Genomic DNA, 20,387 nt, shown 5'->3' on the forward strand with positions numbered 1-20,387 from the left:
GAATAAAAATTACAGATGATTTAATTTAAGTGATTGTTTTAAATTGGCCTGTGTCAGAATTGGTGCCCTCCAGAATGGTAGCTCCTGGGCTCCTGCTTAGCATTTGGGGTGGATAAAATGCTCTTTTTTTACTTAGGAGTTAGGACTTTGGATCCCTGCAAGGCCATTTTCTCAAAGCATGGTGAAAATAGCTGTCCAGGGCACAGAGAACAACAGTGAGGGCAGTGTGAGGAAGCAGAAGATCCTTCTCTCCGTCTTCCCTTTTCCTCAGAATGCAGAACATTTCAATGGCATTAAAATAGAAATTTCTGAAACACAGAACACTGGAACGCTTCGGTGCCATTACCACTAGAACAGAATAACAGAGTTGGAAGGGAGCTTGGAGGTCTTCTAGTCCAACCCCCTGCTTAGGCAGGCAACCCTATAGCATTTCAGACATATGGTTATACAGTCTCTTCTTTAAAACATCCAGTATTGGAGCATTCACAACTTCTGGAGGCAAGTTGTTCCACTGATTAATTGTTCTCACTGTCAGGAAATTTCTCCTTAGTTCTTAGTTCTCCTTGGTTAGTTTCCACCCGATCATTCTTGTTCCACCCTCAGGTGCTTTGGAGAATAGCTTGACTCCCTCTTCTTTGGGGCAGCCCCTGAGATCTTGGAACTCTGCTATCATGTCACCCTTCTTTACATACTCAATTCCAGCAACCATTCTTTATACGTTTTAGCCTCTAGTCCCCTAATCATCTAATCATTGCATGCATGCAACTCTTAAGTAGGCTCAATAGAGTTATTGATGAATGGCATGGAAGAGAGGGTAACCAAGCTGCTCCACCTTCAACCTGGAGCACAACTCAACCTCTGGAGCTGTCTTTTATGGCATGATGGCTGAGATAACTTTGTCTCTGTGATCAAGTACACTCTATCCATCATGGGGTATTTAGGAGTGAAAGATTTCAGGCTGTGCTTATCACAAGGGAGAAGAACGTGGCAGGAGGACCTCTTGTTGATGTTGATGTGACCATGACCCGTCAAAACCACGTTCCACAAAAGCGCGGTCGACGAAATCGCGTATGTGACGTCATCACAACGCGACGAAAAAGATCGAAAAATTGAAATAAAAATTAAATTACAGCAAGCCGATTCACATAAAGGTAAGCGTTAGGTTAAGGGTTAGGGTTAGGGTTAGGTTAAGGGTTAGGGTTAGGGTTAGAGCGTTAGCATTACGTTTAGCGTTAGGTTAAGGGTTAGCATTAGGTTTTTCGTTAGGTTAAGGGTTAGGTTTAGGGTTAGGTTAAGGGTTAGGTTTAGGGCTAGGTTTAGGGTTAGGTTTGGGGGGGTTAGGGTAAGGTTTTCGCTTTATTTTTACATTTTTCGATCTTTTTCGTCGCGCTGTGATGACGTCACATACGCGCTTTCGTCGACCGCGATTTTGTCGTCCGCGGTTTTGTGGTGGAACTGATGTGACAGTTGAGGCCAAGTGAGAGACGCTATGATGGTCCACTGTGTAACTTTGAACCAATGCTTGGATTGGCCAAGGGATGGTTGCTTAGGAAGGACAAAGTCACAGAAATTGGCCATGGACATTTATGTAACCTTCCTTCTTCTTCTGAAAGCAAAAATAGAAAAGGGCCAGGAGAAATAATCCAGTCCCTGGAATTCCCGCGTTCTTTTCCTTTTTTTTTTAATGTTGTTGAATAAATGGTTTTGGTATCCAGCCTTTTCTTCGGGTTGATTCTGCACTTCAGGGAGAAGCAGCCTTTGAAAAGGGTTAGTTTGATGATTAGGAGAAACTTGCTGTTTAAATTTTTTTTTTCAAAGGTCCCTCCGTAAACCGAGTCGGTCCTTGGGCTGTGCGAGAAATACCGTCTTTTCCTTCAAACCGCTATTTTCCTCGCAAAGCCGAGTGCCCGGGAGATGAATAGGGTTCGTTTATATTAGTTTTTAGTTTAATCTCCCTTCTTGCCAGATCTTTTATCTTCCACCAAGGAAGTGAGGGCGAGGAAAGAGGGGGGAAAAAAGACTAAAGCATTCTACAGATGCGGCATATAAACAGAGCACAATTCCACGCCAGTGGAGAGATTAATAGGCCCAGTTGTTGTTCAGTTGATCGAATGGCTCAGGTTAAGCACTCTTGAGTGGTGTTTACACTTGCAGTAAACAAATGGAACAGAATAGCTTCAGGAAACAAACCTGGTCACAATTAGCTCATTTATGGCCATTCAATATTCTAGTTAGTGTCTGCTCTTCCATTTTCTTGATTAAACTTCTTTAAGTTGCTTGCTAATTCCGCCCGGGCTTTCTTTTCTCCTTCTTATTCATTTTTGTCACATTCTTCGGACACCAACACAGTGAAAAATCCTCTTTTGATTCATAGCAGCTCATCTGTAAAAGGCAGAGCTGTAAGAACAATCTACATGCTTTCGTGGAAGATGGAGAAATGGACGGAAGAGACTCAGTGGGGAATTGCTGATAATCCTTAACATAGACAGATTGCGACTCCCTCACCAGAGGCAGGTGGGGAACACTTGAGGGTCGTGGTCCCAAGACATCTGAAGGGTCATAAGTATCTCCCCACCATCAAGAGCAAACACAGCGAGGACATAATATTTGTCTAGCAGCTGTGGACCACTTCCAGCTGAGTTGGTGTCTCAACACTTCTTACCTAGACATTTCCATTGCATTTGTTGAAAAGGACCCACATTTAGTGTCAGAGTGCACACAGTTTTACTACGTCAGACAACCCAAACAGAGGTTTGTAATAAATAGTGGGTTTATCTACAAAATAATATATACTATACATACATGTATTATAAGCAGAGGTCAAACAATCAGCAATTACAGCAGAGAATGAGAGAGAGAGAGAGAGAGAGGAGGGAGAGAGAGAGAGGCCCCAACAGAGCCTCTTCTTATTATATAGGCTCTTAAAGGGATAACAGCCAAAAACCTTGCTGACTCATTCCCACCATTGCCTCAACTGGTCAGTTCTTAAATCACTACCCTGACTCTTAGGGTTTGAAATTTTCTCAAAACGAGGCAATCCAACTTAAAGCTGACATAGTCTTTGTGAAGAAACAACCAAGCAACCTTCAGCAGAGAGGACAAGGAGGGGAGGAGTACCAAATTATCCATGCAGGCAGTGAGGACAATTAACCAGTGGAACAGAAGTTGTGGGTCCTCCATCACTGGACGTTTTCAAGAAGAGACTGGACAGCCATTGGTCTGGAATGGTAAAGGGCAGGGATGACCTTTTACGTGGCGACCTGCATGTGCACACCGGCGCCCAAACTTCTGGTTTTTGGCGTGGACGCACACCTGACAAACAGCTGACCATTGTACATCTGCATGATGGAAACCTGGAAGTTTGGGTGCTGGCACGCACATGCACCCTGCTCTTCCGGGTTTCGGCAGTCCCAGGCGCACGAGGGCCGGCTGACTGGCGTGTGTGTGTGTGTGTGTGCACGGAACACGGAAGAGGAGACAGCAAGGCCACGCGCCCTGCATGGGATGGCTCTGTGTGCCAACGGTTCGCCACCACAGGCATAGAGTCTCCTGCTTGAGCAAAGGGTTGGACTAGAAGACCTCCAAGGTCCCTTCCAACTCTGCTATTCAGCCACCCCTTTCCGAAAGTCATCTCAGTCTCTCCTGTCATCTCAGAAAAGTTTCCCATTTTCCAAATATTTGGGGGGGGGGTTGACTCTGGAGCATCTTATGATACCGATGAGAGAAATGAATGCCATTCCCCCAGTGTGGAGGCAGATGGCTTTCTAATAATAATAATAATAATAATAGGAGCTGCAGCCACAGCCTCCGATGGAAAGAAGCCGATTCCGCTTTACTTCATGCAGATTTCATGCTTTTCATTTCTTCGTAGCCTTGCGGGGAAGAATGGGGGCCCGTGAGCCACACAGGCATTAAGCAGCAGAATAGATTACGGCCCTCCTAGCAAAGCTGCCTCTCACCTTTGAGATTTCTCCTTTGAAAATGTCAGGCCAAGTCATTCTCCCACAACACACACAAACACACCCACACACACATTTTTTCACCCAAGTGTACAGGTTTCCAGGCAGAGAAAGAAAGCCCTCCTGGGCTGGTGGCACCGAGCCGACTTGGCGGAGAAAGCCACCGTTCCGTACCTGCGTGAAATGCGGGCGAGGAAGATATTCCAAGCTAGCTGCGTGCGAATTCCATCAGGGTCCTTCGCCGTCTGCTCGGCTGCTGGGCGTGGTATTAGAAACGGACTGCCAAGCAGATGGGTTGAGAAACAGGCCACCCATCTGTCTCCATCATGCTCATTTCCTCCTTTATTAAAATGTTAATGAATACAGTTTTTATTTATTGCGGGGTGACACATGTGGTGTCACTCTCTGGTGGAGAAATGTTCCATCAGCCTTAACTATGTGGACACAGAGAGAGAGAGAGAGAGAAGCTGCATCTCTTCCGCAGATTAAAAACCTCTCGGGCTCGTGCCAAGTCCGGCTGAATTGAGAAGCTGTGGGGTCTAAAAACTGTAGTTTTTAAAAAAAAGTTGGAGAAAAGTTGCAATCATTTGTGATCCACTCATGTGCTTAGGGACGTGGTGGCTCGGTGGCTAAGACGCTGAGCTTGTCGATCAGAAAGGTCGGCAATTCAGTGGTTCAAATCCCCAGCTCCAAGTAACGGAGTGAGCTCCCGTGACTTGTCCCAGCTTCTGCCAACCTAGCAGTTTAAAAGCACATAAAAAATGCAAGTAGAAAAATAGGGAGCATCTTTGGTGGGAAGGAAACAGCGTTCCGTGTCCCTTCGGCGTTGAGTCATGCCGGCCACATGACCACAGAGACGTCTTCGGACAGCGCTGGCTCTTCCACTTTGAAACGGAGATGAGCACCGCCCCCTAGAGTCGGGAACAACTAGCACGTCTATGCGAGGGGAAATCTTTACCTTTACCATAGAAGGACAGGTTTTCGGTTCACTCTTATAAACTTCAATTGTGCTTTCTAGCGGGAATCCGGAAGACAGAGAAAAACGGGAGCGTATTGGTTGTGTGAATGTCTCAAACGGTTTGGTGTGAGAGCGTGCATGGCTTTGCTTTAGGAGTGAGTGGAGGGCGAGGGGAGAGACAAATTTTCCACTTTGGAACCATCTTCCTCTTAGCAACTTACAGCATCTCCATCCACCTCCATGGGAAGTAATTTGCAAAGACTACCTTATTTTGTTGGGTGTCTCTAGAAGACCTTCGAAGACAATAATGAAAAGACAAAACAACACGCCACAATGTTGGCCTTTAGGAAAACTATCTTTAGCTTCACAGCAATCCAGGTGTTTGAAGAAAACTCTTTAAGACAGTGATGGGCAACCTTTTTGGCGTGGTGTGTCAAAAATCGGCAAAAAATCGAGCATAACTCTCATTGTGTGTCACTTCGACAAAAACATAATTTTGCGCAATTTATAGTTGCTGCTAATGGCGCTCACAGTTCCCGTTGGCACTCCGCTGTTCCCTGCTGTGGTGCGGTCGTAACCGACAGTCCCAGGAGTAGACTCTCTGTGCCGGCCTGACTGGAGAGAGGCGCGCACTGTTCCCGCGCTCCTCTCCTGCGGGTCCTCCCTCGCCGCACTGATGACGTGTGTGCGCACGGCACGCACGCCTTACCAGCAGCCCCTGCGCTCAGAAAGGGGCGGCGGCGATACAGTAAGTGAGTGTGGGCGGGGGAGATCACACATCCCGCCCCCCCCCCCCCCGTTCCTCCAGCACAGATTCTTTCATCCTCGGTGGCTGTGCAGGAGCCGAGGATGAATCGCATGAAATCCTGTGCGTGTCACCCCAAATGGCTACGCGTGTCAGCACTGACACGCGTGTCATAGGTTCGCCATCACTGCTTTAAGACTTAAGTAGCATCAAAGCCCTGTGCTTATACACCTTACGTTGTGTTTTCCTTTTTTTAAAAAAAAAAAACACCCCACTCCTATTATTAAGAGGTAATATGAGAAAACATCATTAAGAAGATTAAGGTCCTTCAACTTAAAAAAGAACAGTTAACGGAGGATTAGATGTGACGTACAGGAGTAATTGTAAAGTGGATTAAAAGGTACATTTTAATTGAATTTTAATCTCTTACTTTACATGAAGATGTTTTATAGCCGATGAGGACATTTTTATTAACACTTCTTTAAGTAGGGAAAACAGGGTCTGTTTTTTTTTTCCAAACAGTAAAACATATGTCTTTGTTGTTGAGTCAAGCCGGTTGCATTCAATCTTGAAGTATCCTCTGTTACATTATTTTAAGCAGCTAAGCAGCTGATCAATGGGTTGAGGGGGTGGGGGGTATTAATTGACTAACAGTCCGCTCCTAAAAGTGTATATTTGTAAACAAGATGCATTGATTTGAATTGAGCCTGTATTTTCTCAGTCGATATATTCAGCATCGGGGTGTAACTGCCCTGTCCGTATGGTAATAAAGCTACATCCAGTAAGGCCAAATCACTTTGTCAAGGACCCTGGCCTAGTGGGGGTATGGATTGAAATGGGGTGGGGGCAGAGGTGGGTTCCTACCAGTTTGCACCTATTCGGTAGAACTGGTTCCTCAAATCTACCGAACTGGTTAGAAGGGTTTCCACCCGTGGACCAGGAAAGCAGGCCACACCTACGGAAGAGGTTCCAAAAATTTTTGAAACCCACCACTGCCCCCCCCCCCACACACACACAGAAAAAAAGAAAGGAAGGAAGGAAGGAAGGAAGGAAGGATGGAAGAAAGAAAGAAAGAAAGAAAGAAAGAAAGAAAGAAAGAAAGAAAGAAAGAAAAAAGAAAGAAAAAAGAAAGAAAAAGAGTGAGAGAGGGATGAAAGAAAAAAAGAAAAAAGGACAGAGAGACAAAAGGAAGGAAAGAGAGAGAGAGAGAGAGAGAACACATGGCCGGCAAGCCACTCCCACCAGGTCACATGGCTGGCAAGCCACTCCCACAAAGGAGACCACACCCACAGAGCAGGTTCCAAAAAATTTTGAAACCCACCATTGCCACACACACACAGACAGACAGACAGACAGACTGACTGACACAGAGAGAGAGAAAGAAAGAAAGAAAAAGAAAGAAAGAAAGAAAGAAGAAAGAAAGAAAAAAGAAAGAAAAAGAGTGAGAGAGAGATGAAAGAAAAAAAGAAAAAGGGACAGAGAGACAAAAGGAAGGAAAAAGAGAGAGAGAGAGAGAGAGAAAGAAAGAAAGAAAGAAAGAAAGAAAGAAAACACATGGCTGGCAGGCCACTCCCACAAAGGAGGTTCCAAAATTTTTTGAAACCCACCACTGGGTGGGTGGGGGGAAACTTTGATCTCCTGATAGCTCTTAATTTAGAAGCCACAAATAGGAGGAATCCCAGTCTGTCTTTGAATACTCAGACTTTCCTCTGAGCTGTTTGGTACTGTAGGAGATGACCAGGCTGAGCTGGAGGGAGAAGTCAAATGCGTCATAAATCATGAGTCCCCGCGTGCCTGCTGGAGATGTTAAGTTCAGCCCGTCTTAAATGCCTCTCTTATCTCCCACTCATTTCCTTTAATGGCTAGTTGGCCAGATTCTTGCAGAGAGCTTTATTGCTTCTTGCAATAAACTGTTATACTCATTTGGACTGCCTGTATCTCCTGATTTCCCTGGCGCTCCACAGGTATCCTGTAGTGTCTGGTGGGTTAGGCCTACAAAAAGTTAGGTCCACCTGCAGAAAATCACAGTGACAACCGTGGCAAAGGATGGAACTGGGGGACTGAGTTCTTACCTATTGATTTCCTGGGAGTCTGGGAACTGACACTTGGACAGAGAAAGCCCGTTTGATGAATCACATACTGGGTCAGATTCGTGATTGATGATCTCTCTTTCTCCCCACTAGATTCTCCCTGGAAAGTTCATCTCTCCAATATAGATCCCTCATTGACCACCATCACTGTGAGTGGGCTGACCCCAGCCCGGACCTACCAGTTCAGAGTCTGCGCCGTTAACCAAGTGGGCAAAGGGCAGTACAGCCTGGAGACCAGCAGGTACGCTGAAACGACAGCTCTTGATGAATGATTGAACTTCGTTGGGAATCAATAGTTTGTCCAATGAAAAGCAGTCCATTGATGCCTGTAGAAACATTAGCCAAAATGGCATAGATTCAATCGATGTATCTGTTGTGGCCCGCCGAATCTGCAGAGCTGGTAACAGATACAGTCAGTGAGAAGGTTGGGGAGGAACCTGGGCCAGTCCTGGAGTCTGGGGAAGGCTCGGACGAGGGCTCTGCATCGGAAGCAGAGAGGGGGGCCAGGACTGTCTGAGAGTTATCAGCTGCCTTCGGAGTCAGACATCAGTGAGGCAGACGAACAGCTGGAGCCTGTTCCCAGTGTGCGCATGCGCAGAGCTGCCAGACGAAAGGAACAGCTAAGGAACAGGGGTTGACTTGGGAGTAAGGCCACAGGTAGACGATGAATGGCCCCTCCCAGAGGAAATAAAAGAGGAGCAAAAGGGGAGTGGAGTTTGCAGGAGACCATTAGTTCACTTAATTGGTTTGTAACTCTTCGAGACTCCTTGCCAAGTTCTGCAGGCTGGCAGCTCTCCAAGTCAGATAAGGTCTGTGACTATAAATCCTCCCTTGAAACACTTTGCTGGATGTGAATGAGCAGAATTCACAGTCAATGAATAAAAGGGTTTTTTGTTGGGGCAACAAGTTTGCCTCATGCTCTTGGGAAACCTGGGTCAGAACATTATCATGATTTTCCTAGTCATTTGTTTCTCCAAAAACCAAAAACTATGGTTGAAAACTATTATGATCTGAACGGGGTGCTCACCTTTGCTACTTCATCATAGTTCCAAGAGAAAGAGGCGATGGGCACTTGAAAGAGAGAAGGTGTAAACACAGATGACGAAATAAGAGAAAGGTAGCCACCTCCTTTGGCTATCTCTGGAGATTCCTCTCCAATATTTTTCCTAACCTTCTGAAGATCCTTTTGAGAGATTAAGGGAAGATAAACATCCTGCTCCAATGCTCTAAATTATCTCTGAACCTGGGTGGATTTTCAGGGGAGTTGGCTCTCTGAGCCTTCAAGCTCCCACACAAGGCTCGGCGTAAACAGGGAAATTACTTCAAATCTCTCTTAAATGACTTTTAAATTTTATTTTATCATCTGCTTAACTGCTCCAGCACAGTTGCTCCTACTGGGGAAGCCTTAAAAACCCATCTCGGCCACATCTGGTTAAAACTGCTGCTACTGTGTTTCCCTGACCCCCGAAATAAGCACTTGGCCTTATTTTCGGGGAGGTCTTATCATTTTTGAGGTGCAGGAGGCAGCAAGTGTGGTCAACTCATGGCTGCTGCTGTGTTGCAATATTTTCAGGGAGGGCTTATTTTTTGGGGGGGAGGGATTATTTTAGCGCATGCGCTCAAAAGCCTGATTGGGCTTGTTATCCCCGGAGGTCTTATTTTCTTGATTGTTGTTTTGCTTGACTTTTTTTTTAGTTTTTATTTTAAACACCTAAACACATCAACACATGACTTAAAACAACATAGGAACAAGAAGTTCCATCGTATATCATACAGCAGTTCCGTATCGGTTTCTTTGCAGTGTTTTCCCTCCTATACATGTCTATCTTGCATTCATGGTATCCTTATTTGTTATCCATTTTATGTACTATTCTATATTTATTTACACTTAACTATTTATAACAAAATATTGTTTACCTATATTGTGCTTTATATTCTTACTGTCATTTATTCTCTTACATACAGTTATAGGTATACATTCACATAGTTATTCTTTTTCTTTGCCATTCTTATACATTTGTTATTCCATTTAAAAGGTTATAATATACAGTTTGGGTTGCTTTGTTTACCATCCCTGTTGTAACACCGTCTTATTTTCCCTTTCTTTTCTCCCTCCCTCCCTTCTCTACTTCCTTCCTTCCTCCTCTCCTTCCCCTTCCTTCTTCCCTTGCCTCTCCCCTCCACTTCTCCTCTTCCTCTTCCTACCCTCTCTCCTTCTCTTTCTCTCCCTTCCCTCCTTCCTCTCCTTTCCTCTTCCTTCCTCCTCTCCTTCCCCTTCCTTCTTCCCTTGCCTCTCCCCTCCTCCTCTCCTCTTCCCCTTCCTACCCTCTCTCCTTCTCTTTCTCTCCCTTCCCTCCTTCCTCTCCTTTCCTCTTTCTTCCTCCTCTCCTTCCCCTTCCTTCTTCCCTTGCCTCTCCCCTCCACTTCTCCTCTTCCTCTTCCTACCCTCTCTCCTTCTCTTTCTCTCCCTTCCCTCCTTCCTCTCCTTTCCTCTTCCTTCCTCCTCTCCTTTCCCTTCCTTCTTCCCTTGCCTCTCCCCTCCTCCTCTCCTCTTCCCCTTCCTATCCTCTCTCCTTCTCTTTCTCTCTCTTCCTCTCCTTTCCTCTTCCTTCCTCCTCTCCTTCCTTCCTTCTTCCCTTGCCTCTCCCCTCCTCCTCTCCTCTTCCCCTTCCTACCCTCTCTCCTTCTCTTTCTCTCCCTTCCCTCCTTCCTCTCCTTTCCTCTTCCTTCCTCCTCTCCTTCCCCTTCCTTCTTCCCTTGCCTCTCCCCTCCTCCTCTCCTCTTCCCCTTCCTACCCTCTCTCCTTCTCTTTCTCTCCCTTCCTCTCCTTTCCTCTTCCTTCCTCCTCTCCTTCCTTCCTTCTTCCCTTGCCTCTCCCCTCCTCCTCTCCTCTTCCCCTTCCTACCCTCTCTCCTTCTCTTTCTCTCCCTTCCACCCTCCTCTCCTTCTCTTTCCGTCCTGTTTTGCTTAACTTTTCTTCTGCTCAGATTGATGCTGCCTGAAGAACCTCCAAGTGCTGCGCCTAAGAACATTGTGGCTAGCGGACGGACCAATCAGTCCATCATGGTCCAGTGGCAGCCCCCTCCAGAAAGTGAACATAACGGTGTTCTCCATGGCTACATCATAAGGTAAAAGGCCCTTGACTGACCCCTGAAGAGGCTGGAGCAATGCACTTGCCTATTGCGCCAAACCATTTTTCTTTACAAGGGCTTGCAGTGCGTTGAGCCAAACCCGAAGGAACTACATTATGATTTCTCATGGGATGGAAATCTCATCTGACTATTTTTAATAACAGAGCAACGTTTTCCCCTCTCAAACTGAGAGAGCCTTGGTCTCCTCTGGCAAACAAGAGTTGTGTCCTACCCAATAATGATTATTTTTTTTGTCTTTAAAAAGGAGCAACAACCAGAAGCCCCATGGTCCAAACCCACGTATCTTGAGATAAGTCCCAATATCTTTGTCTCCCAGGAAACTGATTAGCCAGTTTGGTTTCCTTTAATTGTATAAAATCAAAGCGTGGCTCATTAACAGTCTAACTCAGGGGTCGGCAACCTTAAACACTCAGAGCCGCAAAGTCCTAACTGGAAGCCCCCCCCATTCAATTCTGGAGCCCACAGGAAGTCCAGTTCCCCCACCATAGAGTCTCCTCCTAGCATGGCATCCTTTTTCCTCTGCCGACCAGAAGTCCAGTTCCCCCACCATAGAGTCTCCTCCTGGCATGGCATCCTTTTTCCTCTGCTGACCAGAACTCCAGTTTCCCCACCATAGAGTCTCCTCCTAGCATGGCATCCTTTTTCCTCTGCCGACCAGAACTCCAGTTCCCCCACCATAGAGTCTCCTCCTAGCGTGGCATCCTTTTTCCTCTGCTGACCAGAAGTCCAGTTCCCCCACCATAGAGTCTCCTCCTAGCGTGGCATCCTTTTTCCTCTGCCGACCAGAAGTCCAGTTCCCCCACCATAGAGTCTCCTCCTAGTGTGGCATCCTTTTTCCTCTGCCGACCAGAAGTCCAGTTCCCCCACCATAGAGTCTCCTCCTAGTGTGGCATCCTTTTTCCTCTGCCGACCAGAAGTCCAGTTCCCCCACCATAGAGTCTCCTCCTAGCATGGCATCCTTTTTCCTCTACCTGTCCTAAGCGAAAGCCCTATCAATGGTGGAGCCAACCAGCGAAAGAGAGCCTCAGCAGAGCGCCTCCAGAGCCATGGGTTGCTGATCCCTGATCTAACTCATGAAGGACACATTGTTGGGTCAGCTGTGTCTATCCTGCAGCCAGTCGTGGCTGATAGAGGGCAAGCCACCAACTTTCCTTCCAGCTTTGAGTGCTTCCATCTCATCTCCAGTGCAGGATGAGGCCAACATCTTGATCATTTCTGCCGGAGGTGGTTCTCCCCTTCTTACTTTCTCTGCTGTGGTCTTCATTGAAGCATGATGCTAGCAGTTGGACAGGTTCTCCAATTTAAAAATCTCTTCAAAAGCAAAGTGGTGTGTCTGCTTGCCATGTTTGGGCACTGTAAAGACGTGGCTACGTCCTTTTCTCCTGCCCAGTCTCTAGAGCACCTTGAAGGGATTCTGAAACCCTGGTTATACTTGTCAAACCTCAATGGAATGGAGAGACCTCAAGCAGGCCAACATTTCAAAGCTGGTCCTCTCCCGCTCCCCTTCCTTAAGAGAATTCAGCGCTAGATAACTACTGAATGAACAATTCATCAGGGGAATGGCTTAACCTCTGGAAATTGTGGGTGCTCCCCAGTCCCCTAATCCTCTTGGTTGCTCTTCTCTGCACTCTTTCCAGAGTCTCAACATCTTTTTAATAATGTGGTGGCCAAAACTGGATGCAGGACTCTAGGTGTGGTCTTGCCAATAGCAGTAGACTTTTTTTTTTTTAATAGCAATAGCAGTAGACTTATATACCACTTCATAGGGCTTTCAGCCCTCTCTAAGCGGTTTACAGAGAGTCAGCATATTGCCCCCAACAATCTGGGTCCTCATTTTACCCACCTCGGAAGGATGGAAGGCTGAGTCAACCCTGAGCCGGTGAGATTTGAACCGCTGAACTGCTGATCTAGCAGTAGCCTGCAGTGCTGCATTTAACCACTGCGCCACCTTGGCTCTTAGGCTTTATAGAGTGGCATTAGTACCTCACTTGGTCTTGATTCTCTCCCTCTGTTAATGCAATTTTTGGATTGCATTGGCTTCATTGAGTCCTCCATTGTGCCGCCTTGAATCTCACGCTTCCAGTCTTAAGGAGGTCTTAAGGAGGCTCTGAGATTCAAGAAGGCCCAAAGCAGATCCTAACAGATTGGATCTATCACGACCGTTTCCGCCAGTCTTGATTTAGAGTCTCCTTGCTCCAATGGACAGATCTAGAACTCTTCTTGATAGGAAAAATGAAACAAGGGCGCCCATTGATGGTGGCACAACTTATGCTCCACGGGAATGGTTTTTTTTTGCAACCCTGCGTAACTCTAGCATACATTGTACTACCCCATCATTTCTCCCCTTTACAAAATAGATGTTGTGACTTCCATAACATTGTCTTGTCTAAGAGCCAAGGTGGCGCAGTGGTTAAATGCAGCACTGCAGGCTACTGCTAGATCAGCAGGTCAGCGGTTCAAATCTCACCGGCTCAGGGTTGACTCAGCCTTCCATCCTTCCGAGGTGGGTAAAATGAGGACCCAGATTGTTGGGGGCAATATGCTGACTCTCTGTAAACCGCTTAGAGAGGCCTGAAAGGCCTATGAAGCGGTATATAAGTCTACTGCTATTGCTATTGCTATGTCTAGAACAGTGTTTCTCAACCTTGACAAATTGAAGTCCTGTGGACTTCAACTCCCAGAATCCCCCAGCCAGCATAGCTGGCTGGGGGATTCTGGGAGTTGAAGTCCACAGGACTTCAAGTTGCCAAGGTTGAGAAACACTGGTCTAGAAGGAATAAGGAGGCTAATGAAGTCCAGGCATTTGGGAAATGTTTTGAGTTGCATGTCCCAAAGGTGCTTTTTCAAGAGGCAATTGAACGTTCAGTTTTTTTCTTTGAAGAAGTTTCGCTTCTCGTCCAAGAAGCTTCTCCATCTCTCTTGGATGAGAAGCTCCTTCAAAGAAAAAACAGGAAGTCCAGTTGCCTCTTGAAAAAACACCCTTGGGACAACCATGACCTGGAGGACTGAGAATCTCCACAGCTATCCCTCCCTGGAGGTTTCCATGAATAGATTGGACAACCATTCATCCGGCATTGTATAGGGTCTCCTGCTTGAACAGGAGGTTAGCAATAGCAATAGCAGTTAGACTTATCTACCGCTTCATGGGGCTTTCAGCCCTCTCTAAGCGGTTTACAGAGTCAGCATATCGCCCCCCACAGTCTGGATCCTCATTTCACCCACCTCAGAAGGATGGAAGGCTGAGTCAACCTTGAGCCGGTGAGATTTGAACCGCTGAACTGCAGATAACAGTCAGCTGAAGTGGCCTGCAGTACTGCACCCTAACCACTGCGCCACCTCGGCTCAGGTTGGACTACAAGACCTCTTCCCACCTTATTATTCCATGTTCTGTGTTCTACTGTGTTGAAGGAACACTTCATCTTTTTCCTTGTTTGGGTAAAACAAAGACAACAGCAAATTTACTTATTTGGGTGCAGTGAAACAGCAATAAAGGGCTAATCCTGCTAGTAGCCTGAACGGGCGAACTTTTAATCAGTTATAGCAGCTTCAGAATTTTCCATCAACTTTTCCACATCCAAGAAAATCTTATTACTTCCGTGATCGTTAGCATTCTGCTTTCGGCATGCATCCTGGGGCTAGCTTCATCACATCCACGTCTCTCTTTTTTTTTCCCGGGGACCAAGTCTAAGGAATAAACGAGGAACGTGATTTAAAGCTGCAACCTGATCAAATATAATATTTAAGAGTGGCAGAGAAGAGGAAGGGAGCAAATGGAAGTTTGGCACTAAATCAACATTTTTATTAGACAGGCTTCTTCCTACAGCTGTAAAACAGGATAAAACACAAGTTTTGTTCCAAGCTTGGACGTGTATTGAAAATGAGATCAGAACATAAGCATTTTGGCAATCAGATAAGAATCACGGTAATTCTGTCGCTGAGAGTTTTTAAATGTGTTGATAATAATCTTGCTAATAATTTGTTGATATCACTATTATGAATAGTTCTTGCTGTGCTGGTGGTAATGGCGATGTTTGCAGAGTTAATCCCTTTCCCAACAGAAATATGGCTCCCCCCCCCCAACTTAACATCCAATAGTCCAACAGAATAAAGTGAATTTTCAAAAATTGCAGAAGAGTTGTCCAATTAGACAATCCCATTAAATTAAGAATGAATAAAAGTTGGTTGAGCAACCTCTAAACACCAGCCGAAGAACTGAAGGTGCCCTATGAACAATTTTTGGTTGAGTCCACCTCAATCCTGGCTTGTTCATGTAGTTAGGGTTTAGGAAAAGGAAGACAAGAAACTTCCTGATGCTGGAAGTAAAATGGGTCTACATTCAAGACTTTTCCAAGAATGAATTTGTCTGGACCTCAAGTTTACATTGTGTGGACTTCAACTCCCAGAATTCCTCAGCCGGCACGGGGAATTCTGGGAGTTGAGGTCCATACATCCTAAATTCTTAGGTTGAGACATTCTTGTCTAGGGAATGGGGTCAATGTCTAAATGGGCTGGACCTGTAGTTGTTGATTTTTAGGCTAGTAATCTTAGAAGGGAGGTGTTGCCACCACTCATTATAAGTGCTTAGGAGCCCAAACAATGGTTTTCCTTTAATCAACACCCTTCAACTGGTTGCAAACCAAGAATTGTTTCTCTGTATAGATATCGCTTAGCAGGACTTCCTGGGGAGTATCAATACAAGAACATAACCAGCGCGGAGATAAACTACTGCTTGATCAAAGACCTGATCATCTGGACCCAGTATGAAATCCAGGTGGCGTCTTATAACGGAGCTGGCCTGGGAGCCTTTAGCAGGGCAGTCACTGAATACACATTGCAAGGAGGTAAGTGGTTGTTGTCCATATCTCATTTGTGGGGAGCTTTGAGGAGTTCTAGGAGTAGACACTATTTGAGTCTGTTTGTGGGTGTGGGAAGGTGTGCGTATGGAAGGGTATTTCCTGGATGTAAGAAATAATCAGTGTTTCCGCGTTCCAAATAGCATCCAAAAGTAAATCAGAGTCCAAGGCAAAGAACTGCTCAAAGTTCCAATTTATGAAGAGAGCCACGTTGGCACATCTGGGGAGATTCCCGGTTTTCCCCACCCAGTTGAAAGTTCACGATCTTGTCCCCCCACACCCACAAGCCCATCACATGGTCCAATCCTCCACTGCCATGCTGGCAGTTCCACTCATCCAGTTCCGGTCAGGTGCAGAGGTGCAAAGACAAAGGATGACCTTGGCTTTCTAGAAAGAATGTTGTTATGGCTACATCGCATCTAACTCCGTACAATCCCCCCTCCCATTTTCCCACCATAGAAAATGCATAGTAGAATAATAGAAAGTGTGGCAGGCCAAAGATCCACAAGAAGAAAAAAAGGCTTGAGTCTTGACAACGGGCTTCCTTTGTACTCGAGGAAATAAGAGAGTGGATCTCCCAATCTAGGGGAAGTTGCATGTAGATTGGGCCAATTATGAGTAATATAAGAAAGTGAGATTGAGAGAAGTTTTCTTCTTCAATGTTGAAGCCAGGTCTAAAGTTCTGTGATCTTAAATACGGGAGATTTGCCAAGGGTGAAAATGTGTCATAGGGGAAGCATAGGCAGTTGTCCAAAATGAAGTACAGGTTCAGGAGTGATCCATGGAAGCCCAAGATGAGAAATGAATCAGAGAGTAAAAGGAATTATAAGACAGACCACAAAGAATCTCAAAAGTGCTTTTTCCAAAAGCCAACTGGGACCTTCTTGGTTTTTTAATTTGAAATTTGAAAAGAATTGAAGAACCTTCTTGGATGAGAAGTGAAACGTTTTTTTCAAAGAAAAAAAAATCAAGAAAGTCCAGTTGTCTTTTGGGAAAAGCACTTCTGGGACATCGTGACCTAGATGATGGAGAATTTTGATAGACAGACTACAAAGAGATCCTTCAACTCCTTCTCTCACCCAAGAGCAAGTCCTTGTTGATCTTGTCCCCATCAGTGACATCATCCCATCACCGGATAGGCTGCTCTGGATGGGAGCCTGAGATAGGACCTCTGAACCTTCAGATGTTGCCTGCCACTCAAACCTTCATTAGGTCTTTACTATCCAGATGCTCTCTTGATTGTCTGCATATTCATAAGCAGCCTGGCACACTTAACCTTTGCTTCTCTCCTTTTCCCCGTTAATGGCTCTCATCCACATTACCTTTTGGACTTTATAATGCCACATTTTAGCATGGAATGCAAGCAGTTGAGTCTTAACATAGAGACCCAGGTTAGGGAACTCATGTACAGAAGCATAGTGGAAAGCCATAGAGTGACTCTTATGTGACTCTAGCTTTGCTTTGAGGAAGCAACACATTCCTCAATTTTTTCAGAAGATGCAAAGAAGAACAAATTCTCCAGAAAGTTGTTCTGGACTGATTTGGAATGGCCTACATTGTGTTGAAAAGAGGAATTTGCTTCCCTGCCTGAGCCAAGAATGTGCATCATGATTCCTCAGATATAGAGAGGTGGAGATCAGGCGAAGTTGGCCCATGGACCTGCCCCATGTGTTCATCCATGGGGGGTCTTTGATGAGATGCTTCCTTACTTTCACCACGACTGGATGGTTTTCCATCCAGGTCCTTCTTCTCATCAATCCCTAAAAAATTGGGAGTTGGGATCCTCCTCTTTAGCTTTCACCACGCTTCAGCAACAGGACAAAGGGACTGAAAGTTACAAGAGGTTATCTGAAGGATACACGGCTTTAATGCTATTTTGAGAATCATGAAGAAGAGCTTTATTAAGTTAATGGGAGTTAATACCCCATACCTTTTTTTTTTCTGAAAGACTTCCTGGGAATGACAGGACCTCATTAGAGGTGGAATCATCAGGGGAGTCCAGAGAATCTTGTAAAGATGAATCATACATGCTGTAACTACAGAAATCAAATCAGCTCCTGGAATTAAAGTGATTAATGGTTTCTGTTATAGCCCTTTTGTATAAGCATAGCTCATCCCCCTTTTCATCACACAGGGACTAAGTGGAGATGGTAATGCCAGGGGGGAAATCACAATCACTACAGATGGTCTTAACGTTTGTTTGTTTATAGCATAGCCATAGCAGTTAGACTTATATACCGCTTCATAGGGCTTTCAGCCCTCTCTAAGCGGTTTACAGAGTCAGCATATCGCCCCCACAGTCTGGGTCCTCATTTTACCCACCTCAGAAGGATGGAAGGCTGAGTCAACCTTGAGCCGGTGAGATTAGAACCGCTGAACTGCAGCTCGCAGTCAGCTGAAGTGGCCTTCAGTACTGCACCCTAACCACTGCGCCACCTCGGCTCTTGTCAACGTACATTTGACAAAAGTAAATGAATCTTGAATATCACATTACATAGATAGCTCCCATCACAGAAACCAATAAAAGTATGTTTAAGGTTGACTCAGCCTTCTGTCCTTCTGAGGTGGGTAAAATGAGGACCCAGATTGTTGGGGACAAGAGGCTGACTCTGTAAACGTAAAAGCCCTGTGAAGCGATATATATACCTAAGTGCTAAGAGGGAAGGGGGGGAGGAAAGAGGAAGGGAGGGAGGGAGGGCCATAGTGGCACAGGTGTTAGAATGCAGTATTGCAGAGTGACTCTGCCCATTGCCAGCAGTTCGATCCTGACCGGCTGCAGGTTGACTCAGCCTTCCATCCTTCCGAGGCGGGTCAAACGAGGACCCAGATTGTTGGGGGGCAAGAGGCTGACTCTGTAAACCACTTAGAGAGGCTGTAAAGTGCTAATTGGGAAGGAAGGAAGGAAGGAAGGAAGGAAGGAAGGAAGGAAGGAAGGAAGGAAGGAAGGAAGGAAGGAAGGAAGGAAGGGCCATGAGGGCACACTGGTTAGAACGTAGTACTGCAGGCTACTTCTACTGACTGCCGGCTGCCTGCAATTTGGCAGTTCGAATCTCACCAGGCTCAAAGTTGGCTCAGCCTTCCGTCCTTCCGAGGTGAGTAAAATGACGACCCAGATTGTTGGGGACAAGAGGCTGACTCTGTAAACTGTTTAGAGAGCACTGTAAAGCACTGTGAAGTGGTATATGTCTAAATGCTAAGAAGGAAGGAAGGAAGGAAGGAAGGAAGGAAGGAAGGAAGGAAGGAAGGAAGGAAGGAAGGAAGGAAGGAAGGAAGGCCCATGGTGGCACAGTGGTTAGAATGCAGTTCTGCAGGCTACTTCTGCTGACTGCCGATTCACTATTGGGAATGGACCTAGAAATTTTGGACCAAATTTCTGGCTAGGCATTCTTAATTCTGCATGATATTTGGAACGCTGACAGCTACTAATGCTGACTGCCACTACCTGCAGTTCGGCAGTTCAAATCTCACCAGGCTCAAGGTTGACTCAGCCTCCCATCCTTCCGAGGTGGGTAAAATGAGGAGCCAGATTGTTGGGGGCAAGAGAGGCTGACTCTGTAAACCGCTTAGAGAGGGCTGGAAAGCACTGTGAAGCGGTATATAAGTTTAAGTGCTATTGTTATTGCTATTGTAGGATGGGATCTTTCTCCCATAAGATGCTATCTTGGCATCTCTTTTCCTTCCCCAATGTTCTCCTCCTGCCATGATTACTGAACCAAGGGAAGCACAACCTTTCATTCACGTTGTGAGAATTTCTTTCTTTTCCCCCCCTCTGGGATAATTAAGAGAAAGGATTCACCAATCATTATTAGCGATCCTGTCTTGGGAGAAAAGCTTGTCAGCGAAATAACAGGCTGCCCAAGAACCATTCCATCTCTTGCTCCATCTGCAGAGGGATCCCCAGAAAATGAAAAATAATCCAATTAACTTTTTTTATTTTTAAAGTCAGCCCCCACCCCCTCCTCTCTCCCAACATCAGGGACATAAATCACTGGTCTCTTTTTCCACACCTGTGTTTGCAACCTTTGAATTGTGAGTGGCCATCTGAGGGCTTATTTTTCCTTTCTTTCTTTTCCCTTTTCTGGGACTTCCTCCTGCTCGGTTTCCGCCTGCCCGCCTGCCTGCCGTTTCGCACGGTCGTCTTTCTTCGCCGGCTGGTTCTGCGCAGTGCCCACCGCACCCCCCCAGAACGTCCAAGCGGAAGCGGTCAACTCCACCACCATCCAATTCTTCTGGAACCCCCCTCCGCAACAGTTCATCAATGGGATCAACCAAGGATACAAGGTTTGAATGCATCCATGTTAGAGCGGTTTCCATTTGAGCCAGTAGTGGAATTCAAAAGTTTTTGCCACTGGTTCTGTGGGCGTGGCTTGGTGAGCGTGGCAGGGGAAGGATACTGCAAAATCCCCATTCCCTCCCCACTCCAGGGGAAGGATACTGCAAAATCTCCATTCCCTCCCCACTCCAGGGGAAGGATACTGGAAAATCCCCATTCCCTTCCTACTCCAGGGGAAGGATACTGCAAAATCCCCATTCCCTCCCACTCCATGGGAAGGATACTGCAAAATCCCCATTCCCTCCCCACTCCAGGGGAAGGATACTACAAAATCCCCATTCCCTCCCCGCTCCAGGG

General features: G+C 46.0%; 1 protein-coding gene across 1 annotated transcript in view; it reads left to right on the forward strand.

The window, feature by feature from the left end:
• SDK1 (sidekick cell adhesion molecule 1) overlaps window positions 1–20,387 on the forward strand; it is a 501,088-nt gene that overhangs the window by 313,478 nt on the left and 167,223 nt on the right. The window contains 4 exon segments of the mRNA XM_087729082.1: window positions 7,846–7,993; window positions 10,740–10,880; window positions 15,564–15,745; window positions 19,923–20,038. Of these exon segments, the coding sequence (XP_087585208.1) occupies window positions 7,846–7,993; window positions 10,740–10,880; window positions 15,564–15,745; window positions 19,923–20,038 (587 nt within the window).

The sequence above is a fragment of the Thamnophis sirtalis genome, unplaced genomic scaffold (genome assembly GCF_051295495.1).
Source record: "Thamnophis sirtalis isolate CommonGarterSnake01/CBP01778 unplaced genomic scaffold, rThaSir2_p1.2 scaffold_14, whole genome shotgun sequence".
In the NCBI taxonomy this organism is placed as follows: domain Eukaryota; kingdom Metazoa; phylum Chordata; class Lepidosauria; order Squamata; family Natricidae; genus Thamnophis; species Thamnophis sirtalis.